The sequence below is a fragment of the Homalodisca vitripennis genome, chromosome 1 (genome assembly GCF_021130785.1).
Source record: "Homalodisca vitripennis isolate AUS2020 chromosome 1, UT_GWSS_2.1, whole genome shotgun sequence".
Lineage (NCBI taxonomy): Eukaryota > Metazoa > Arthropoda > Insecta > Hemiptera > Cicadellidae > Homalodisca > Homalodisca vitripennis.
Genome location: NC_060207.1, coordinates 59680843 through 59706396, shown reverse-complemented (window position 1 = coordinate 59706396; position 25554 = coordinate 59680843). Strand labels below are relative to the sequence as shown.

The window sequence follows — 25554 nt, the reverse complement described above, 5'->3', positions numbered from 1 at the left end:
GCGCCATTTTCGTAATAACGAACATGCTCGTCACCCGCAGTGAGTGTGTTAACAATATATAATTATACAACAAAAAACAAGCCAACTCTTATTTTGTTACTAATCTATGTTTTAGATAAATTAACAGATACTAGTATCTGAGTAAAGTATATTCTAGTATCAAACAACAATTTACAAATCGCTCATATTTAAAATATACATTGGGCAATGATTGATAGGTGCTTCCTTTTTTTCTCTTTCAATCAAGAATTATTACAAGTAAAGCCACAATTGAAATTAATATACATTTAAAATTTCTATTTAACTGTAATGCATTTCCAAACGTTTAACTTACCTCAACGGGTGTTGCAGAGAAGTAGGTGATGTTTTACTGTCTCCTGTTCGAGGGTTTGAAGAAGGAGTCTTAAACAAAGGATGATTGTACAGAGATGACCTTTTTCTCACAGCATCACATACAATCCTTTGTATTGAGTCTTCTTCACCAGAGCACTTTGACAAAACTTGGTTCTTTTTTGTATTTAAACGCGCAAACAATTCCGAACACACTACAGGTACCGTGTTTCTTCTCAAAAATGTTGGTGACGAAGGTAAAGAACGGGGCTTTGCTTTTAAAACTGTACAATACCTGGGTTCTGCCTTACTTATACTACTCGAAACAGGAGTCTTAATTGTAAAATTATCCTCTTCTAAGGAACTTTGAGACACAGGACTTACTTCTTTCTTTTTTGATTTATCGCTTAACACAGAACACTCTAATTTTGACACACCACTTTCCAATTTCGTCTTTGACTTTTTTATTTGTGAGGGTTTGACAACCGGCTCCAATAGCACTGATTGTTCATGAAGTGCCTCTTTCCTCAAACCCTCTTCTTCAAAAACTTTCCCTCTTTCGAACGGAGTTTTCGGCTCATGCTTGCGGTTGCTGGCTGGCATCAACTCGAAAGGTTTGGTTCGATACGGTGACGGAGATGGAAGCTCAAAACAGGAAGAAAACAAGTCAGTCGAGTTTGTGGATGCAAGAATTTTCTTGACACCTTTAAACTGGCTCAATGAAGCGAAGGGGTTAGCCTTGGAAGGGAACGGTTTGTAATGAGGGTCATTCTTGGCCATGGTTTCACCCAGATGTTTGAGCGAAGGTCGAGCCAGCATGAGATGACACCTGGCCTTCTCACTTGGCGCCAAATGTGGTGGAAACACTAGCATTCCAACATCCTCTGATAAAGATCTCCGATGAATCACTGAAACACAAATACTCAGTTAAGACAGTAAAGTATTAAGTGATTAAAATTTGTATTTTCTTGACTTCTGTACTGTATTCAAATTATGAGGAGAATTTGAAGTTACTAACCCTTACGGCTGGGGGTGGCAGGGTTGGTAGGAGCAGCCAGCATGGTTGTGGGCAGAAACTCCTCACTACGGGCAGCTATGCTACTGGCCTGGCAGGAGACTGAGGGCAGGAGGCACGCAGGTGTCAACATAGTCTCTAGTAGAGCCACCACCTCACTGAATTGAGGCCGGTTCTTTGGTTCGTACTGGAATCCAGCAAAACTCCTCAATATCTTCAGCAATGATGCTTCAATCATAAGTTTACAGCTCAATGCGGTTTTTGAGATATTATTAACCCTTCAACGTGGTTTCATGAGACAGTCATGGCTCACGAACGAGGCCAACTGCAGAGGTTTCGCATGTACATTGTCACGGTTTAGTGCAGACCTTGCACATGCGATCTAGAGGCATAAGTATGAACTATTTCCATTATACTAATAATGGTATACTCAATTTATTAACTGAAACATGTAGTTATATGCTCATTATCAGGAAAGCTCCCACAATGTGCCAGAGGTAAGCTGTTGGAAATCCCCAACGTTGAAGGGTTAATAAACGAATTAATCACTATGATTTTACACTAATTTGTAAAATGACATTATTTTTAGTTGATACTAACTCTATTTCCATTAACAACTATATCTACATTATTTACAATATATTTACCCATAAACTGTGATATTGGTTGTGTTGCAAAAATATTCTCCATACTGGCAGATGGACCATGTATTTCCAACATTATATACAATTAATGAAACATTTACACCAGCTTTTAGTTATGTAATAACTAATTAAGAACTATTTACTCTTATAAGCCAAGTAAACAGTAATTTGTATAATGCTAATCAGCTGTCATCTGCGAATAAACACAGCAGACTCATGGCATAGTACAGCAAAAACATGTTCAAATCATGATAATGAGTACTGTTGATGAGCTGATAATTATGTGGCAGATCTCCTCAGATTTGATTGTTTAGTCCTGTTAATACATTATAAAATACAGATTTTATTTAAGATTCAGTGGATTTGTGATTCAATTTTGACCCATCACTACTTTTAACCAAGATGTTAAACCTTCTACCTTTAACCCTGGAACTGGCGGTCATATTTCTCTCAGTGGCAGAGTGTTTTAGTACTTCATACATTGCCTTATATTTATTTTATTGTTACATATTTACTATAAAGTACCTATAACATATTATATATTTCTTGATTCAGCATTGTTCAAGGAACATTTTTCACATAATATAATTAAAACAAAAAAATACCCTTACTCTACCTCTTCAGGAAAAAATATGTTTTTTAGAAAAAAGAAAAGTTAGTTCAAAGTTTTTGATCTGTAAAATTGTTGTTGTTAGTGATACACAAAATCCAAAATATACAAAAGAAAGAGCATTTAATTCTGAGTAAAAATAAAACAACACATAGTTTATAAGGTATTAATTTTACATGTGGTAAACGATTCAAAAATCATACACTGACATTCGAAAGTGCTACTTACCAACAAAAGTAAGAACTTCAAAGCTCACTTGGATTTGTACAATCTTGTAAGTATTAGTTTATATTAATTTTCTATTTTTTAATTTTTTTATTATACATTTTTTAATTATGTTCTGATTGAATGTCTAAATCGGAATCCTCATCGTTCCTTATTTCATGTACAACTAATTCTCGAATGTCACTTGAACGATCGCGGAAATTACGATCCGTTATATAAACACGCACAAAAAAACTTACTATTATTGTGTCATATACACAATCATCATTACAACGACCTCAAACAAACAATAAACCAGTCAAAACACCATGCAGGTGACGAAATAACAATAGCCGAATGAACCAGTTGACTCATCGCTACGCGCGCAACTAGCGCGGTACGCGGGTGAATGTAAACAAACAGTTTAGAGATTATAAGACGTATGGACGTGTAACGAAACGATAAATTATTTATTAGTGTATTATTTACATAAATTGAACCTTCCTCTTTCGATTGGTATCAATACCGATACTCTTTGATCGTGTTTTAAGTACGTAATATTGAGAAATATAAGACGTATTAAAACGCCCGATATCGGGCGCTGCCATCTAGGATGCGACTAAAACGCCCGATATCGGGCGTTTGCCAGTTCCAGGGTTAAACTTGATATGTTTGGTGAAAACAGAATTTTTTTTAATTCATGAATTTTTTTTAGTTTTCCAGAGTTAGAAGAATTTTCTCAGAATTTCCGGTTTTCCCGGAACGTAGTATCCCTGTATAAGCATTAAAATTATTTCAAATTACTATTCACAGTAAAATGCACTGTTAATATATCAACCTGAACATAAAATTTTCAGAAGAAATTGGTAGATAAATAATATACTGATCTAGACCTCTAGAACATCTCGTAAAATTTGTTTATATGATTTATATTCATTTGAGTGTATATTTCAATACAACTAAATAACAAATCCTAACTGGACTTTTTAAACACAGTTTCTATACTTAATATAGCTGCTACTTTAAGTGAGAGATGAAATAATAAAAACACTCTATATGCCTATATAAATTTTGATTTGAATAGAATGAAGAGCAAATACTAACATTACAACAGTTGAAGGCCAGTTTGAGGAAGTCCGGGGGTGGAGGATCAGTGCATAGCTCGATAAAGGCTAGGTAGTCGAGGCCGAAGTTCTCAGTGCGAGGTAAGATGTCCGGGTCAGCTTCCACCCTGGCTATCAGCTCACACAAGATGATGCCATAGCTGAATACGTCTGACCTCTCGTCGTACCACTGACCTTTCAAGCACTCAGGGGACATCCAGTATGGGGAGCCCACAGTGGGTAACCGGTAGCCAGATCTGAGTATGGTCAAATTATATTACTCATCTGTCATTTACATACCGTACTAATTAGTATTTTGAAATAAATATATTTTTAATGTTAGTAAATTATTATGGTGTGATTAGAAAAACTTGGATAAAAATCACTCTGTAGTTATAGAATTCTTTTTAAATAAACAAGTTTTTTGTAAAAATGTCAAGCATAACAAAATGTAAAGGCAGTAGCAGGACTGACGGACAGAATTAACTACTTCTTATAACGGGCTGTGAATAAAATCAAACACAGACTAAAATATATAGCAAAATACTAGTTAGAATAAATGTACGAACTACCAATTCATTTATTGATGAACCCAACGTAAAATTTATCAACTTACTGTATCATTGAATAGAAACATCAAAACCATTAATTGACTCTAAAAGATAAACTAAATAGAAGAATGCCAAATGATAACAACACACGTGCAACGAGATATGGAACAACAAAATTTCATTTCAGAATTTTTAGTTTTATTTCAGATATTATAAACCCATCATTTCATTTTTAGAATAGAATGGCAATGAAAATGTAATAATGATTTCTGCCTTTCCATTGGCAATTATGAGCTTAAAGGCCGACCTCGCAAATCACGAATTTGACGTTATCAACGTATTCTGCTCATCCTCCTGAACAAAAATATATGTAGTTATAGCGGGTGCAAATGACAAATAACATGGTTTTAGGGGGTATATTCATAACTAGTTAAGTTTTTAACGTTTTAATGTTCTGTTTTGTGCTGTATCTGGATTATCTGTTTACTTGAATATTATCTGTAGCCGGGACTGATAACGTATCTGTTATCTGAGTGCTCCAGGACAGAAGTCAGTGCTTCACAAGATATTGTGTACTGTAGTTTGGATTGAGTGAGTGCGTGACAATCATGGATCAACCATCCACTAGTTCCGAGAATCGCAGTGAATTGTGTGTCGGAGTGTTTTGTCGGGTATGTTAAGAGTTTATGTTTTTACCGAAATGAGATTATTTCTTTTTAAATAGAACATGGAATTTTTAATAATGAGTATATTTGTTCATTGTGCGGTCGCCTATTGTTTTTAAACCAGGAGACTTAGATGTTTCATTGCGACAGAAAAATTCAGAAAAGTAGTAGAAAAAAAGTTTTAAATGTTGTATTTTCAAAAGATTGGCCTGGGCAGGTTCCTTTTTTGAAAGAACACGCTTAGATATAGAGACATATTTTGTGCTGTGTCTGGATTATCTGTGATATATTTTGGTTTGACGACCACGTTGCTGCATTTAAAGCCACCGAGACAACGCTATATTTCGCTGGAGTTTGGCGTTTGTGCACATTCTGTGGTAAACTGGTGTTCTTTCTGCGATGTGTATTTCCATCACATTTCAACGACGTAAAAGAAAAGTCGTTGAAATTGATGAGGCCAAATTTGGAAGGAGAAAATACAATCGCGGCAGAAGAATTCAGGGACAGTGGGTTTTTGGGGGAATCGTAAGGCAGAGCAGAGATTTCTTCCTTGTTCCTTTTAAACAACGCGACAGTTACACCCTGCTTGACTTAATTAAAGAATGGGTTCTGCCAGGTACGACAATTGTTAGTGACTGTTGAAAGGCCTAGAACTGTCTCGGTGACGAGGGATTCAGGCACTTCTCGTAAATTATTCCATTAATTTTGTTGACCCTGATACCGGTGCACATACAAACACCATTGAGAAACACTGGCGAGAGTCAGGGCGAACATCCCTCGTTATGGTGTCCGGGGAGACCATTTTGTCGGATACCTGGCAGAATTCCTTTTCAAGGCCAAACATCCCCACCCACATACCAGGCTCGACCACTCTTTTGTTGCTGCCGCTCAACTCTATCCACTAACACACTTATGGTAATTGTCTTCTGTTAATGTCCATTTATATATTTATATTAGGGTTTTTCATGATTTATTAGGTTTTTTTACACTTTGCATAATTGCCTTTGCATTACATTTCAATTTATATTTCTGATCAGCCTGATTTAGAATTTGATATTTTACTAATAGGTACTATCTCGAGGGATGTTTTTCTTTCGTTGACATGGGGACCGAAGGTGCTGCCCCACGCTAATGGCCGGAGGCATTCGTCTCAACTCGATAACAACTAATTAATTTTTAGCTCGAAATTAAGAAAAACATTGTTTATTTGGGTCAAATTTCTGCTCATTTCAGTATTATTTTTCATCTACATTTGCTAAGATGGCACCGCATCCGATGACGTCATCACGAGGTTGAATCATGGTCACAAAAGGCCACGTGACGCCCGACGCGGATGTGCAACATGGAAATACGGCTCCGCACGTGAACAGTTGTTCCATTTTTTATGTTCTAGAACTTTGTTATTTCTCATTTCCACCCCATCAAACCTTATATTGTTTTATTCTGTAAGACGATTCCAATAAGTTAATAACGCGATACTCGTATTTTGCCGCTCTGGTCCTTACTTTCATAATTACCTTCCATTTTTTAGTCAGTACAACTTTTACTACAATCTTGTATTTCTGAAATAAGAAATAAAAATTAGTCCTGCCCCTAGCGGCTACAGAGCCAAGAACCATTTTTCCCCATACAAAACATAGATCCATAGCCAGCCAAAAGAAATAGTCACTTCAAAAATTGTGAATAATTTTACTAGCTCTGAAAAAACATAATTCAGTGCTATAATAGTAGTATAAGCAGAATGAGTTTCCTAATAAACTTCATGTTGTTGAAATGTATGTATGGGTAAAACATAGATCCATAGCCAGCCAAAAGAAATAGTCACTTCAAAAATTGTGAATAATTTTACTAGCTCTGAAAAAACATAATTCAGTGCTATAATAGTAGTATAAGCAGAATGAGTTTCCTAATAAACTTCATGTTGTTGAAATGTATGTATGGGTAAAACATAGATCCATAGCCAGCCAAAAGAAATAGTCACTTCAAAAATTGTGAATAATTTTACTAGCTCTGAAAAAACATAATTCAGTGCTATAATAGTAGTATAAGCAGAATGAGTTTCCTAATAAACTTCATGTTGTTGAAATGTATGTATGGGTAAAACATAGATCCATAGCCAGCCAAAAGAAATAGTCACTTCAAAAATTGTGAATAATTTTACTAGCTCTGAAAAAACATAATTCAGTGCTATAATAGTAGTATAAGCAGAATGAGTTTCCTAATAAACTTCATGTTGTTGAAATGTATGTATGGGTAAAACATAGATCCATAGCCAGCCAAAAGAAATAGTCACTTCAAAAATTGTGAATAATTTTACTAGCTCTGAAAAAACATAATTCAGTGCTATAATAGTAGTATAAGCAGAATGAGTTTCCTAATAAACTTCATGTTGTTGAAATGTATGTATGGGTAAAACATAGATCCATAGCCAGCCAAAAGAAATAGTCACTTCAAAAATTGTGAATAATTTTACTAGCTCTGAAAAAACATAATTCAGTGCTATAATAGTAGTATAAGCAGAATGAGTTTCCTAATAAACTTCATGTTGTTGAAATGTATGTATGGGTAAAACATATAGATCCATAGCCAGCCAAAAGAAATAGTCACTTCAAAAATTGTGAATAATTTTACTAGCTCTGAAAAAACATAATTCAGTGCTATAATAGTAGTATAAGCAGAATGAGTTTCCTAATAAACTTCATGTAAATGTATGTATGGGTAAAACATAGATCCATAGCCAGTGCTAGCTCTGAATAATTCAGTGCTATAATAGTATAAGCAGAATGAGTTTCCTAATAAACTTCATGTTGTTGAAATGTATGTATGGGTAAAACATAGATCCATAGCCAGCCAAAAGAAATAGTCACTTCAAAAATTGTGAATAATTTTACTAGCTCTGAAAAAACATAATTCAGTGCTATAATAGTAGTATAAGCAGAATGAGTTTCCTAATAAACTTCATGTTGTTGAAATGTATGTATGGGTAAAACATAGATCCATAGCCAGCCAAAAGAAATAGTCACTTCAAAAATTGTGAATAATTTTACTAGCTCTGAAAAAACATAATTCAGTGCTATAATAGTAGTATAAGCAGAATGAGTTTCCTAATAAACTTCATGTTGTTGAAATGTATGTATGGGTAAAACATAGATCCATAGCCAGCCAAAAGAAATAGTCACTTCAAAAATTGTGAATAATTTTACTAGCTCTGAAAAAACATAATTCAGTGCTATAATAGTAGTATAAGCAGAATGAGTTTCCTAATAAACTTCATGTTGTTGAAATGTATGTATGGGTAAAACATAGATCCATAGCCAGCCAAAAGAAATAGTCACTTCAAAAATTGTGAATAATTTTACTAGCTCTGAAAAAACATAATTCAGTGCTATAATAGTAGTATAAGCAGAATGAGTTTCCTAATAAACTTCATGTTGTTGAAATGTATGTATGGGTAAAACATAGATCCATAGCCAGCCAAAAGAAATAGTCACTTCAAAAATTGTGAATAATTTTACTAGCTCTGAAAAAACATAATTCAGTGCTATAATAGTAGTATAAGCAGAATGAGTTTCCTAATAAACTTCATGTTGGTGAAATGTATGTATGGGTAAAACATAGATCCATAGCCAGCCAAAAGAAATAGTCACTTCAAAAATTGTGAATAATTTTACTAGCTCTGAAAAAACATAATTCAGTGCTATAATAGTAGTATAAGCAGAATGAGTTTCCTAATAAACTTCATGTTGTTGAAATGTATGTATGGGTAAAACATAGATCCATAGCCAGCCAAAAGAAATAGTCACTTCAAAAATTGTGAATAATTTTACTAGCTCTGAAAAAACATAATTCAGTGCTATAATAGTAGTATAAGCAGAATGAGTTTCCTAATAAACTTCATGTTGTTGAAATGTATGTATGGGTAAAACATAGATCCATAGCCAGCCAAAAGAAATAGTCACTTCAAAAATTGTGAATAATTTTACTAGCTCTGAAAAAACATAATTCAGTGCTATAATAGTAGTATAAGCAGAATGAGTTTCCTAATAAACTTCATGTTGTTGAAATGTATGTATGGGTAAAACATAGATCCATAGCCAGCCAAAAGAAATAGTCACTTCAAAAATTGTGAATAATTTTACTAGCTCTGAAAAAACATAATTCAGTGCTATAATAGTAGTATAAGCAGAATGAGTTTCCTAATAAACTTCATGTTGTTGAAATGTATGTATGGGTAAAACATAGATCCATAGCCAGCCAAAAGAAATAGTCACTTCAAAAATTGTGAATAATTTTACTAGCTCTGAAAAAACATAATTCAGTGCTATAATAGTAGTATAAGCAGAATGAGTTTCCTAATAAACTTCATGTTGTTGAAATGTATGTATGGGTAAAACATAGATCCATAGCCAGCCAAAAGAAATAGTCACTTCAAAAATTGTGAATAATTTTACTAGCTCTGAAAAAACATAATTCAGTGCTATAATAGTAGTATAAGCAGAATGAGTTTCCTAATAAACTTCATGTTGGTGAAATGTATGTATGGGTTTTAAGAACAAAAATAGGCTTCCACAATTAAAAATTTAATAACAGAATTTGGGCAGTATACAATTGTTTATGTCTAGCCTAGTTGAGGAATGAATGACAAAACAAAAATTAATCAACCGTTTCGGTACCAATTTTTCTTTGTGTCTGAGGAATATCGGCGACTTACTAAATAATACTGGATCCTTTTTAGACTATTGAGCACTACTTTACATTTTTACCTGTTACTCTACTTACTTTTGGATAGTAAACATATTTTTACATTCTGTAACAGGATAGCATTGTTTAGTAAAACTAATGTAAAAATTAAAAGTAATACATATTAGGATATTAATAGGGAAGACCAAAAGTCAGGCCAAGCGATTAATTAGTACTGATATCTTGTATAAAGCACAACGTGGTTATTAACATTACATTCTTATCCATAAGAATTGTACATTTAAATTAAACAAAAATAGACATTGTACAATAACTCATTAATAAAGCTGCCCACACAAAAATATTCCGATGGTGGCTGATGTATCTAAATCTCCCTCTCTACACCCCGCTCCCAACACTGTTGCCAGTTATTATTGATCCAGGTCTCAACATCTGTTGCAATAAATACACATAATCAGCTATTACTGTAAACAAATAATACATGTATTTGATTTCATTCATCTGTTTTACAGCCAACCTTTTAAATCAAGCAGCCAGTATATGGTAAAACCCATGTCATTGGAGAAACAGAAACAACTGGTGATCGGCACTATTTTAATAAAACTGCCTCAAATTTCATCAAACTATTTTGGTGTAGGTTGCTCTAATACCAACCAACTTGTGACCGCTCTAATTCTACAACATTTTGTGTTAATGTTCTCTTACCCTACCTTGGTATTTTAGCAGCCAGGCCAAAGTCCCCGACTACTGCAGACATCTCCCCTGTGGCTTCATCTTTCTTGATCAAAACATTCTGAAACAATTGATTCATTTTTGTCAACTACTATAATTTAGCAATACAACTGCTAATCATGCCTTATTTATATGTGTGAAGTACAATGGAGACAAGTACATGTAGTCTTTTTATACTTGAGATTGAAACTGAATAACACTAATTACAGAAAATATCTAATGTGTGATGAAAATCAAACTTAGTAAATAATTAGTGTTTGTCATTAAAAAATAAAAAAAACAATTTTCAAACATTGTCTGCATGTACGTACAAACAACAGAGCATTCAATGTGAAATGACTATCCGTAAACGGCCCACGTGCTTGATGGTCAGCACCAATCTTGCTACACTCAGTACAAATTTGTAATTGACTCAAACTTTGAGGATAATGATATGGCTGTAGTTTTACGAGCTTCACTGTTATGTTTGACAACAACTTTGAAACATAAAAGAAAGCCTCATAAATTGTGGATGACTAATCTATATAAGAAACGAACCACCTCAGAACTGATGCTTGATATGAAGTCTCATGATATCAGTGAAGAGCAATACAATAACTTCACGTGAATGTCTGCTACTGATTTTGAATTCTTCTTAAAAAATTTGGGTCAAAGATTTCCAAAAGGGAAACAGTGCAGGACAATAAATTACTGTTCAAAACGGGTTAAGATATTTGTACTAACGGTTTAGTCACTAACAATAAAACAAAATTCATAGTATACTTTTTTGTATCCCTAAAAATAAGGAATAAACTTTTAGTATCCTTTAAAATTGTAATCTTTTGTTTTTTTGATTTCCATCAAGTCCAAAACTATTTTAACCTATTTAAAACTCCTTAGTTTTTATGTGTCTTTTGATGTGTCAACATAACATTGTGTATACCTAATAACTTTCCTTTCTGTGATGTTTAGAAAATACATGTATCCCATTTGGAAATACAAAAATAACAAATAAATACCAACACAGTGCTACCGTGAGGCAGACTGCAGCCCAGTATTGCGGGTCCGAGGTCAAGCGGTGGACCAACTTTCGGTACGAGAGAATGATTTCGCCGGTACGCTAGGTCGGTTCAGTACAATCAACAAATAACCCAAATACTTTCATCTGAACTCTACTTAATAAATTTATCTTTTGTGAGGGAGGAGAAAGCCTAAGAATACCACGTTACTTCTAAGGAATTTGCAAGAAAATATATATATTTAAAATTCCAAGTTATTTTTTCCTTTTAACCCTTTCCGGGCCAGGCGGCAATATATTGCCACCACAGATCGTGTCTGAAAAGTGCCAGGCGGCAATATATTGCCGTCGGTGACATACGCGAAAAGCGCCAGGCGGCAATATATTGCCGCCTTGATATTCGTCGTTTTCTTAAATAAATACGACGTCAAATGATTAAAGTTTTATGTTTTTTTATTCTCTGGTATATTTGTAGATAATTAATATGAATATCATTTTTATTTTGGAGGTCTATGCATTTTTATTTCGTAATTGTCACGTGACATTATCAGCTGACTCGATCTATTGTTGTTAAATCTTTATGCTTTAGTGTAATCGTACTATTGTATGCTGGATTCTCCTTTATTATTTTATTTTGTGGTTGTAAATATTAGTAGTGTTAGTAGTTACGTGCTTAGCTATTGTGTGTAGTAGTTACAATGACTGACAATTTGCGATTTCACAGGAGTAAAATTGTAAGTGGCATATTTGTAAATAGAAAAAGTGTAAATAAATTTCAAATAAAATTGTGTAATTATTTCTTGGTAAATAGTGTTTTTAACTGTATTGAAACTGTTTATGGATGCTACAATCATCTGTTTACCGGTACATCCATAATGTGAATATTTATTTTAAGTTTCTTGCAGTGTAAGAGTCAGTTGCTTTATCACTTGTTGCGAAGTACAATTATGCGTATTTATACAAAATGTGTCATAAAAAATTTATTTATCAGAGAAATAACACAAAATTTTGTATGGTTGTTCCTTTCTAAATGTACAATATAATAAAATAGCTTCCCACAGTAAAATTATTTTTCCTTTTTTAGTTATTTACAAAAAAAAATAAAAAAATAAAAAAAATTTATGTAATCTATTAAAACACTATTTTTTTTAAATTTAAAATTACTTAAAACTAGATCTATATATTTTTTTGTTGATAGTATATATCTATACGAGTAATTTGGTGCAACTTTTAGGTAATTCTCTAATTGTTATGAAAAGTTATAAATTTTAATCTTAGAGACTGCAAAATCGCCAATTTTAGCCTGGCACTTTTGACTAGTCACAGGGGATATGATATGTGAAAAAATTTTGCAACATCTCATATTTGGTCCTGGCCCTGAAAGGGTTAAAGTAATAGAATTTGTAGGTTATAAAATGAGCTTCCAGAATATATTAAATTTACATAAATATGTATGGATGTATATTTATAGAGAATATATTTATTTACAACTATGCAAAGTACGACGTACAGATAAAATATGAATTAGTGATCGTCTGTTTACTATCGAGGAGCTAAAGTCCACGCATAGAACCAGCAGACACGCTAGCGTTGAAAAATATAGACACAGATAAAACGAATTTCAATTATAATATTATTTATAAATTACCTTATCCTGTTGCTATATATTTCTAAATAGTTTTATACACAAAGAACTACAAAAAATGTTTCACCAATCGGCAATTTGAGTAATGTTGATTGTTTTTGTCTACGAATAGACAGCGCAGGCTGTCAGTTAGGTTACAGTCAAGAACTACGATGTTTAAGATATTTTCCAAGAGAACTAATAGGCTCTTGTTTTCAACTTTGTACAACTTTAAATATTCCTCCATTAAGTAAAAACAATATCTACAAATAGTTAAAATTTTATAGAAATTGTCTGAGTAGTTTTTATTTTTAACAATAATTATAAAATTTTACGTTTTTAACATTTTAAATAAATATATCAACAAGTTTGAAATAGTAAGGTGAAGCTGCAACTACATACAAGCCAAGCAATGTATACTGAAGATAAACAATCTATGTAATTGTTTAAAAAGAAAACAGACAGACACAAACATACACTAACAAAATTGCCCATAAGATCCACTGACTCAAGACAATGCAAAGAAGAAATTTCCATAAAAAAACCATGAAAATCGATTTCATCTGTCACTACAATATTTTCTTCTACATGATGGTAGCCTCATACTACTTAAGTCTTTAGGCAGGGCTCTCATACATCCTACATCCTGGTGCTCCACCCACTATAAAAAAAGTTTAAAGTCTCCCAGTGAGAAACAGGAGACCAGGGACAATAAAGCAGTTGATAACCTTAATAATAACACTGCCTCTGGTTGATCAGAGGGATTTTGATATTAAACTTGTCAATTGTGATGAACTAAGTCCCAAAAATATATTAACCATGATGCGCAGCCAAGGTATGTCAATGAAATAAAATCACACAATGTCACTTTGACTGCCTTACAAAATTTACTTTCATTATCAAAGTCAACCCTATTTGAAATCAACTGTGTTTAGTTTGCCCACTGATGCCAAACTAAACACAGAATAACAGACATCAGGAGATCCCAAAAATTACTGTCATAGATCATATAGAATATGCTGGAACCCTGAGGCCAACATCAACATTGAGATTTGAGCTCTCATGGAGCACTTTATGGATGAATGAATTTCACTAAAAATTGCAATATTTTTATTCTTAAGGCATAATAAAGCAAATAGATTATTAATGCGTAACGTATAGGCAAAGGCAAATTTCCTTCAACATAAAATAACTATTTTGAAAATGCAGAGCTATATGCAGGTAGGATCATGTGTGAAGATATCATCTGCTTACGAAATGGTATGAGAAAATCATAGACAAACTGCTATCACAGGCTTTATTAGGTAAATATAGTGCTGTATTGTTTGGCTTGGTTTTCATCTTTATGCATATTACTACATATTATAGTTATTGTTTTAATGTTTAAAATATTTTGTTACATGAATATTAGTTGTATTGATTTAAAGTTTTATTTGTTCCTTTTCCTTTAATTTTTTGGTTATATCAAAACAATGTTTAAAAAAAGCATACTCCATAAATAAATGTTAAAAAAGATCAAATATACAACTTTCTTCTTTTGATAGAATGATTTTGATTTAACTATACATTCTTACATTAAAATTACCAAGACTGGAATATAATGCTTAATTTTTTAAAGATTTTATCATGGTAGAAAGCACATTTAATCCAGCCTCGGTATAGTCTGGCTTCCTGAAATTTGGCCCATTAGGGCTAAACTAGTCTACTGTATTTATACATTTTAAACAATCACATTATAACATTACAAAACTTTATAAATAAGCATTAATGATATAGACTAAACAGTAGAAAGTATGCAAATTTGACAACAAATATAAAAAAAAACCATGAAATAGCTCTTATCACTAACTTATCACTCAACAATCGCATATTCAAATTTTATTAGTCGGAAGACATAATAATTCATCATTTAAAGTACAAGCCTCTTGTCAAAAACTTTTGCATGCTGATACTACAGCTAATCTATATGATTTATTTACAGAAAACAAAGTGTATGTTTTATAAAAAGTCAAGTGGAAATGAAGCTTACAATCTGTTTACTAAACCAGCCTATCTATAGATAAGCTTATACCCAATTTGCCTTCTCATTTTAAAAGTTATTAATCAATGTGATACATTTTTTTAAGTCGAATCAAAACAATAAAGTCTTTTTAAATAATAAAACACACAATGACTTATACGTATGATCTTTAAAATGCTTATTAGTGTCTTCTGGTACTAAAAATTTCATAAAAGCTTTAGGCAAATTTTACAATGTACTGAATAGTTTAAAAAATATAGCTTTATAACTGATTAGCACGATATATCTATGCATCAGGGGAGTTAAGTTTGAAGAAGATGCTGACCTTAGACGTGAGATCTCTATGAAAGACATCTCTGGAATGGAGGTACTCCATGCCTCGAGCTATGTCCAGTGCCAGCTTGATCCTTGTTCTGTACGTTAGTTCCATGTTACGGGCTTGGATCAGCTGTTCCAGACTTCCACCATTGATAAACTGTGACAAATTTATAATTACTATGATTATGTAACTAGATTCATTGAATAAAATCTTATTACTGTCTATTAGATTTCAATATTAATATTACAATACTAATTTTATAGTACTTGTTCAAATAAGTTAAGAACCCTGACAAACTGATAACTTACTGAAGGCTCGAAGTTCTCCATAAACTTACATTACATTAAACTAATACAATTATGTTACCCAATTACACCATTTTTAACTCATAATAAAATAATAATTAGTTATTCATTGGATCTGGAAACACATTAAGAGTATTTAATAACTAAACAAATTAGCTTCAATTTTACTATTTTGTTTGAAAGAAAACATTCTTATTTTATTTCAAATTCTCTTATTGTTGGTGTTGAAAAAGACAAAAAAAATCTAGATTCAAGAAATCCCGATGGTGTGTGTTATCTTCACAAAATGTTAGACCTACAATATTCACAATAATTACAACTATAATTACATGTTAGCCTCCATTTTTCCATCCACTTTATAATAATAATAAACATAACAGGAAAATTTTAAATAGAATTTATATTTCTAAACACTAATTGCTTTATCAGTCTCTTTGCTAAAATTAAACTTGATCAGATATGACTATCATTATCAAGTATGATAACAGTATCTATACAGTATTACTATCAACAACATTTTATGTCCCATCTATAGTAACAGAGAGAGAATCAACTTTTGTACAGAGGAATCTGGAAAAGGTCACATGGGAAAAAATTGAAATGATTTCAGATGAAACATTTATGAAACCAATCTTTTAGAATTATAAGCAAACCATTAAAAATAGCACAATCATTTAATTGTATATATTTCAACAGTAGGTACATAAATATTTTCATCAGTACGTACATAAATGTATTTCAGCAGTAGGTACAGTACATGACAAACCTTATTATACATAAGTCAGTTGATGCTGAAGATGTTAACATTGTGATTTACAGCTAGAGTGTATTATGTTGTAATCCCCTCAGTACCATGTTCATAGGTAGTAGACTATTATAATGGACACAAAACATGATTGAACAATTGTACTGTAAGGAAGAAATAAGAAACAAGAAAAGGAAAACTAATGCTGTACAATACGATAGGCCAATTCTGGATAGTAAACATACGAGTTCAAAGTGGCTAAGGCATCACCTAATTCTTTAAAACCAAACAAGTACTTTATTATACTATAGATAATAAATTATAACATTTGAAAGTACAATAAGACAATCATGAACGCATAAGCGTGTGCACACACACACACACACACAAACTGATCATCTCAAGTTTTTATTTTGCTTTGGTCACATATGAATAAGATAAGAAATTATTGAAATATAATATGAGACCAATTTTCTGGTTTTATTTCTAAATATTATTGAAGCCATCTGGCATTTTCACAAAGATAAAACCTTTTGGTAATTTCTAAGTTAACAAGTTATCAACATTCTCTTTAATCATCAATATAAACAGATCTACAGTCCCTTCCTATTCTGACTTATCAAAATAGTTTCATCATAAAAAATTCAAAATTCATACCCTGAAAATAGTGCAGCTCAGTTGTAATATTTGTAAGTGTTGGGCTCTTGGATTTACACTCTATGGGGTCAAACCGAAAAACCCATTAACAGGATTGCCTCCTTCTTTATACAATGATGTATTGGTTCTGTCCCTTAAAACCATATTTGAGTTAACTGTGATTTTCCCCAATTCTTACCAGAAACTGTACCACACACAACACAATTCTGATGAATGTTTATATGGAAATCACTGAAATTCGAAGAAGTTCTAAGATACAAATAATAACATGGTGAATATTATACACACTCTTACTACCTTTATGGACATGAAATGTCAATTCCTTCAGAATAAACTAGTAGATTTAAAACAACAGAGTCCAATGTACACTAATCAAAATTATTACATCCAAAGCCAACAACCTCAAAGTTTTGGATCTCTAATTTGAAAACACCTATTAACCCTCCGGCTGGCAACGTCGTAAATTACGACTAATTTTTTCCCGCCGTGAACTGGCAGAGTCGTAATATACGACTCATTAAACATCGTCTACTAATTACGTCATAGTTCCGATAATTACCGCTGGAATCGCATAAAAGTTATATCACTTTAATCACAAGATCCCAAGCCTTCTAATAATGTATTCAATTTTATATATATATGAATATTTGTTATTTTACTGGCCGCTAAAAGCTCCCGACTACTTCCGCGTGACGCAACTCGGCAACTGTTAGTGCTTGTATATAGTCTTGTTTTTTTTCAATTGTAATTTCATTTGTAAATAAAAGTGTTTATAACTATGTATTTTCTTTTTGTGCATAATTAAGTGAACATTATGCATATTTTAGATTTTTAAATAAAATTAATTTTGAGTTCTTTTTAATGGCTTAATATAAAAAAGTGTTTTTTTGAAAAAAAAAGTTTTGAGTTCTGACCATCAAACATCCACCATTATTTAGGCAAGTCAAATTATAATTATGTTTATATTGTACAACATATTCTGCAGAGTAATTTGATGTATAAAGATTTTTTGTTTTCTCCAATAATTAATTGTACAGGATAAAAAATTAAAAACTCTGCACGAAGCTTCAAAACAGGGTGCCAGTCAAGGCTCAAATGCGCGCCAGCCGGAGGGTTAAAAGTTTACCAAATTTACATCTTCTTTTAGATGAGATGTTAACATAACCAACTATTCCTTTAGTACCAATGAAGTTTACCAAATCATATTACCATTACATCCAACCGTACTCAAATTCAGTTACACATTGTTCATATCAGTAATGATGTACAAAATCCATCATTTATTCCTTTATATGAATCCAATACTACAAATAATTCTATAACAAAAATTTAAATCCTCTCAAACTACTCTCTAATTAAAAATAAATTGTTTATTTTAGAAAAAGGTTTATTGTTTTCACAGACTACTTACTTTGATCATATACGACTGGTCACAGATACTCTAGATTTCGGAAGAAAAATACGAATATCTACAAATAAGAGTAAGAATGCACTATTTGGACCAAATTATCTTTTATACTAATGTATCAACGTACCAGATTGTTTATTAAATTAATTGAAAACTATTTATAGGAACAAACTGCTTTACCTGCAAATCACCCAGTAGAAATAAACTTAATTTTTTAAAGTTTTTGTTTTGCAACATGTCAAAAGAGCTGATGCCTCGTAACTGACAATAATTTTGTTGCTCCTGACCTGTGCAAGCATACCTTTAAAGTAGTTACTTTATGCGTTGACAGATTTCATTGGAAAAAGTACTGTTGGAGTTGTAACAAAAATTGCTAAATAGTATCTTGTACATTTTTGTAACTATGGTATTTTTATTATTTGAAAACACATTTTCAACAGGGGTCATTTTTTTATATTAAAGAAAATCACACAATTACTCTGTTGAGGTTTCCTCTTACTTGTGATAGCCTATGAGCAAAGTTTGGTAGTTGTAGATATAATAACCTTTTGTACAAAATGGTAACTAGCAGCTAAACAACACATTTCTCCATCTATGTTTACAGAACATTTGTTTGTTTAAACTATATCTTACAGTCCACCAAATTAGGCGGGTAGGTGGAATTGCGCCGTTGCCAGATTGTGCAAACATTGTGAAATATAATAATCCCTGAATTGTATCCATTTTAGAGCTTGATGTTGTTTGCTTTCTCCTAAGATTCTGATGACATCTTACAAGTTACAAAGATGAAAATCGTATTATTGGCTTCAGGAGAGACCGCTGATGATAACGGTATATAATTTTTGTATGTAAATACAAAATACCTACAAACCAATTTTAATTCATTAACATGGTGTATTAAACAATTCAGTAAGCGAGGAAGTTTTTTATTTTTTGGTTAGGAACATTTTTCCTGTAGCAAAGTTTTAGACAAAGGTATAAACTTTATTTTTGTTCCAATTTTTCTAACAAATTTTTCCCAGTTTACTAACTTTGCTGGGAAATGCGTGCAAACATAAATTATTGAAATCAAACATGCAGAGTGATGCCTGCGCCGTGCGTATACACACAATTTCTACTCAACTTTTTTTTAATAGCAATACTTTACTTTCTATTATTTTTATCATTACTCAACCATAGTACTATGTACTGTAACCATAGCGAAAATTAAATAAATATTTTAAGTTTAATAAAATTAACCATGCTTAAAACAATCTGTTTTGCCTTCCTTAGCAAAATAATTTTAAATATAAACATTTTAAACACGTAGAGTAATAGAAATAATAAAGAAACATTTTTAAGTAATTATTATTAAACAAGTGACATTGTTAGTACATACTATTACATAATCACAGTGAAATTATATGTCAGTCCGTGGTTGATTTGATCACTTGGTGGTTCCGAGTTACTTGCTTTTAATCTTTGTCAATGTCACAGTCACTGTCGCTGTTTTCACTGTCTGATGAGTTGTCTCTAAGGTTTATAATAAATGGTTCCATTATGTCATCTCTAACAATTTCTTTAGCCCAATCGTCAGACTGCAAATTCTCACTGTGTCTCACACAATTTTCCCAATCGACAGCGATGACGTTATCTATAGCAAGTGAGTTTTTCAACATCTGCTAATTTGAAAGAACTATTTCTTGCAGCAAATTCTCACTTGACTTGTGCCCAGATAAGTTCAATCGGGTTGTACTGGCAGTGGTAAGGAGGCAACCTCACCACTTCATGGCCCCATGACAACGCTAGTTTGTCAAGCTCGTATTTTTGTGTTGTATAAAAGGTATCACTTTTACAAGTAATTCCGCTTTAGTCTCCTTGTCAAGAAAATCAATATTTTTTCTATTTAACCAGTCTTGTATATATTTTTTCTTCCAGTTAGATGAGGGAACTTTGTCAATTTGTGCAGAGTGGTAGGGTGCATTGTCCATAACAATGACTGTAGGTTCTTCCAAACTTGGTAGAAGATCTTCACAAAACCACCTCTTAAATGATGCATGATTCATTTCAGCATGATGGTCTGTACCGGTTGTTTTAGATCTAAAAACCCATTTGCACTGTGGAATAAATCCTTTTGAATTTCCTGCATGACACACTATTAATCTACCACCTTTCCTTGTTGCCACTTTCAAACCACCACTTTTGGTCAGAATGCTGCCAAATAAAATGTTTTGTGTGACTTTGGTTTACCCATGTTTCGTCTAGATACACGCGATCAACGTTTTCATCCCGTACAGATTTCATTTTCCTTAAAAATTGTGCACGTGCAACCACAATGTCCTGTCTTTCCATCAAAAATTTACGACCATCGTTTGCTTTCTTAAACTTAAACCCAACAGTGTGCAATAGCTTCCTAGTTGATCGTACACTTCCCTTGTATTCAATTTTTTCCTCAAGTTTTATTCTCACTTTTGCAGCTGTTGGAAACTCACCTTGGTCATAAAACTCCAAAATTGTTCTTCGAACCAGATCACAATCAAAGTCACTCAAAACAGTCAGTTGTTTCTCTCGTGAATATTGTTTTCTTTGAGACAAGAAATCACATGTTGGTGACAATATTTGTTCCTGGACACATCGTTGAACAGAACGGAGACTTAATCCACAGACTTTTGATGTAAGTTCTTGACTTTTCTTGAAGTTAATTGTTCCAAGAACACCAGGATCAGCTAAACCTTTCTGAAAATTCATGACGTTAACTACAACACATTTAGTTTGACTATTTAAATCACTTTTTTAATACCCTCTAATCGTCTCCTTTTCACAGGTGTTTTTTCATTTTCACGTTAACTACCAGCTTTCTCCATTTTTCAGTATGTAACTACACTCACTAACTAGTCAGACAGTAGAATACGACTGGCACTGGCACTGGCACTGGCAGGGTGGCGTGTGGAAGCTGCAGCGTCGGCACGACGCTTGGACTAGGCAACAATGTGCACACAGCGTTGCCAATTTGTGCCTGAGAGCGAACGATTCTCGACCTTCCTCCGCTTCACCGGTCCCATATGTGGCAGCAGCGCAAATCCACCCACCCACCTTATTTGGTGGCCGTGACTGTAGGCTTTATTTCTAGTTACCCTTGGATTAATTAGCAGTTATGATCTCTTTAATTACTTCAGTTAATTGGCAGTTGTCTTTTCGAAATTTTATTTTATTTAATAAAAAAAGGGTACATTTCTTTACATAACTTTGTAAATATATTATTTATTTACTATCTAATTATTTTAAAAACCACAAAACAAAACTAACTACTTGCAAATTAATGTTTTCTCTGAATCACATATAAAATCTATGACTTAACATGGACTAAATTAACTTGGAGACCACTAGAAGGAAGTTTATTAAAACAAATATCTAGGACACATAAGATAAAGGTATACTTAGTAAATCTTAAATAAAAAAATATTACACAGGATTAAAAAATATTAAATTGATAGTTTACCTCCGTTAAAGCATGCAATTGACCTTCGTGAACACAGACTCCCATAAAACTGAAACAAAAAAAATGAAAATTACATTTTTTTAAATATGAAGTTACATATTCATTCATGAGTGAAAAAGGCTACATCAATATAAATTGCTACTACAAATAACATATATTAACTTGTAATCCATTTATCAATTGCTTATCAGGTTAAGTGTTAGGGAGGGCTTCTTAGCCCTAACTTTGCCTGGTAAAATAAGGCATCTTTACTTATTTTTTACCAAATGCAATGGCTAAATTCATGTACGAACAGGAAAGAAAATTACAACTTTAATGCCATTGGACAAAAGGATATGCAATCGTTGCAATTATTTAATATTATTATTTACAAACTTAAAAGAAGGAATAGTTAATACTTTTGACTGACGTCATTTTTTTTATAATATCCATACAAAACCAAACAATATTTTTGCGAGGATCTACTAAAACTTTCAGAATTATTTTGCAGAAACATGCCTAAAAATCAGTTTCTTATACATTTTCTAACCAATATTCAGGATAATTTTACTCAGAAAAATACCCAAATATTCTTCATTAATTTCACTAAATTCTGTACTTTTTGGTAAAGTGTATTTAATGATAAAAGTTTATGAGTGTTTTAAATAGTAGGTTAGAAATTTGTTTCTTTATTAAAAGGACATCAAGCCTATGGAACGGTACAAGACCTGTTCAAACAACATCGCAATTTTTGTTTTTTTTTTCAAAAATTATTTATTTATTCATCAATCTTAATTGTGTCGCCTTCAACGTAATCCCCATTATGATCTTGTTCAGCTCTTCCTTCGATGCCGTCTTTATCTCGTTTATCGTAGCATAGCGTCATTCTTTCATGGGCCTCTTCAATTTCGGGAACAAGAAGAAGTCACAGAGGGCTACATCTGGGGAATATGGTGGCTGCGGCATCAGGGGCATTATCGTGGCAGCACATAGTAAAGTATACATATATATATATATATATATATTATTTGCAGCTAGAGTAGCAAATGCCCTTTCAAGCATCATGCCCAACACTGGAGGATCTAGACTGAGCAGGAGATGACTGCTTTCTTCGATCAGCAGCTCTATTATGCTGTACGCTGCACTAATCTGGGCTTCACGAATGCTTGTTGCTATCTACGCCTGTATGCTAATCAGGGTCCAGGGAAAACTCACCTTGCGAGTCGTTTGTGCCTACCGCACAGTGTCCAGGGATGCAGCTTGTGTGGTAGCTTATTAAACGTTTGGGTGGAGGATCGAGGGAGGACACGTGCTCCCTCAGAATACACAAGAGCAGCCATTATGGATGAGGAAAAGAAGAAGATCGTGGAGATGCGGCATAACCACTGGAATTTATCAATGAATGGCAGATGGACTTACAGACTCATCCCAAACATCGTACCTGGACTTTGAGGAAGCATGAGGATACCTTACTCAGCTCCTTACAGAGCAAGGGGGTGTTTCAGATGGTACCTGGAGAAGTTCGAGCTAGATACGTCACCACTATGCTCAGCGTGTAGAGGTCACGGAGACAACAGAGCACGTCTTCTTCGACTACCCTTGCTTCGCCACCGAGAAGGAGGAAATGGACAGTCAATTCCAGATATAATAAGCTGCAGACAAAAGTGTTAACCTGATGCTGTTTAGTGAAGAAAACTGGAGAATAGCAGCCGAAATGACTGCAAGAGTTGTGAAGAAGCTCAGGTTCGAGGATAGAGCAAGGAGGAAGCCACAAACATGAGGCAACCGGAGTAGGCTAATAGCCAACCTGCCCTATGCAAAGTAATGTCTGACAGCAGTTCTGCGTGGTGAAGTGGGCAGGTTTTTAGTGGATGGGTTCTACATTACGTAGATCGACTGCCAATTAGCAAACCTCCCATAGGATTTAAGTACTGCTCTACACTTGCACTACAAAACTCTGAGTTAAGTCCCACATTACTGCAGAGTCCCTAAAGTGGATTTTCCAATCATAATACACACACACATGCACACACGCACGCACGCACGCACGCACACACACACACACACACACACACACCTACCTTTGAATATAGGTAAACTGTAAATAATTAGAAGTCAAGTTGAACGACCTATTGTAACTTTCTTTAAACTGAACCAAATTAAGAGGTCAATAATTAATTATACCACCATATATTAACTTGAACTGCAGATATCAGGAATCCAGCATGAGTAATAGATAAGAGATTACCATAAGTAAAATCACAAGAGAAAATCGCTTTTGTGTAAACTCCTTGTGTCTTTCAATTAAAAACCAATGCAGGAATCAATAAGATGGAATGTCCGGATGAAATCCGAATAGTATTTATAAACCGTTTTATAAAGAACATAGCTTGACTGGTAATACCTAGAATACTCTAGTGCGTGGCGGTACCTGATGACAGACAACTCACTCGATGTTGTGATCTCTTAATGCTCCGAGTGGCAAGATCGGAATTCTCTGACCTTATATGTCAATTACCAGTGGCAAGGTCAGTTATTTCTGACCTAATGTCACTTTATTTAAAAATTCAATTTAATGTGCTAAACAATGGAAAAAATTATAAATGTACATACCAATAAGTCGGTATCGTAAAAAATACAGTTTTTATAATGTGTGCAATCTTAAATATGCTAAATATATAAACATATCAGTTGCTCAAAATTTGTAAATATTTTGCAAGAAGCTGCAGTCATGGTGAAAATAAACAACTTTACTAAAAATAACCTTTGTTCACCAAGTAGTTATTTGGAAAGTATCGTTTGTGAGCAGATTCAATAGGCACTATTAGAAAGAGAATTACAAGGTCATTCATAATCTGTCAATAAAAAAAATTAAATATGGAAATATTTGGCACAATGATATATTTTAGAAATCTACTTCAATAATAGTAACAAAAAAAAACTCTATTTTAATGTATGTTAATCTAAATTTGGACTCAAGAATTCTAACAGCTGCTAAATTGTAGTTCCTGTTTCTCGGCCATTATTTCTGTCTGAATCAGCCCACGGCCATTACAAGTAGTGTACCCAGTGTTTATGTTGCGATAATAATTAAATAGGTGGTGTGGTTTTATTGTAAATTACTTTTTTTAGTGTTGTGATAAGTGAAATATCTAACGACTATATTATAACTCAGTGTAGTTAGTTATTGGTAAAAATTGTGCAAGCATTTAGCATTGCCAGTTGGAGAGTTAACATCATAATGTTAATATCTGCACTTTAAAAGTTAAGAAAACTTAGATTATTTGATGAGTTAATTAAAAATACTAAGTTACAAACAATAGAAAAATGTTTTCTAAAAGATTTATATACGTAAAAATGACTATTGTTTTTATTTTACAAACAAAAATATTTCTTAGTTACCAAAAGAATATCAACGGATGAATACCTAAAGCATTTTTATTTTGGTTACTACAAATTTCAAAGCA

At 32.9% G+C, this 25554-nt stretch overlaps 1 protein-coding gene across 2 annotated transcripts in view; it reads right to left on the bottom strand.

Annotated features, from left to right (window-relative positions):
• Nucleotides 1-25554, bottom strand: part of LOC124362643 (dual specificity testis-specific protein kinase 2) — a 74712-nt gene that overhangs the window by 15626 nt on the left and 33532 nt on the right. For both annotated transcript variants that reach the window (XM_046817331.1, XM_046817340.1), the window contains exons 4-9: nt 22109-22157; nt 15522-15671; nt 10534-10616; nt 3908-4163; nt 1349-1532; nt 335-1238 (exon numbers count right to left, since the gene is read on the bottom strand). In XM_046817331.1, the coding sequence (XP_046673287.1) occupies nt 335-1238; nt 1349-1532; nt 3908-4163; nt 10534-10616; nt 15522-15671; nt 22109-22157 (1626 nt within the window). The remainder of the gene's footprint in view (nt 1-334; nt 1239-1348; nt 1533-3907; nt 4164-10533; nt 10617-15521; nt 15672-22108; nt 22158-25554) is intronic.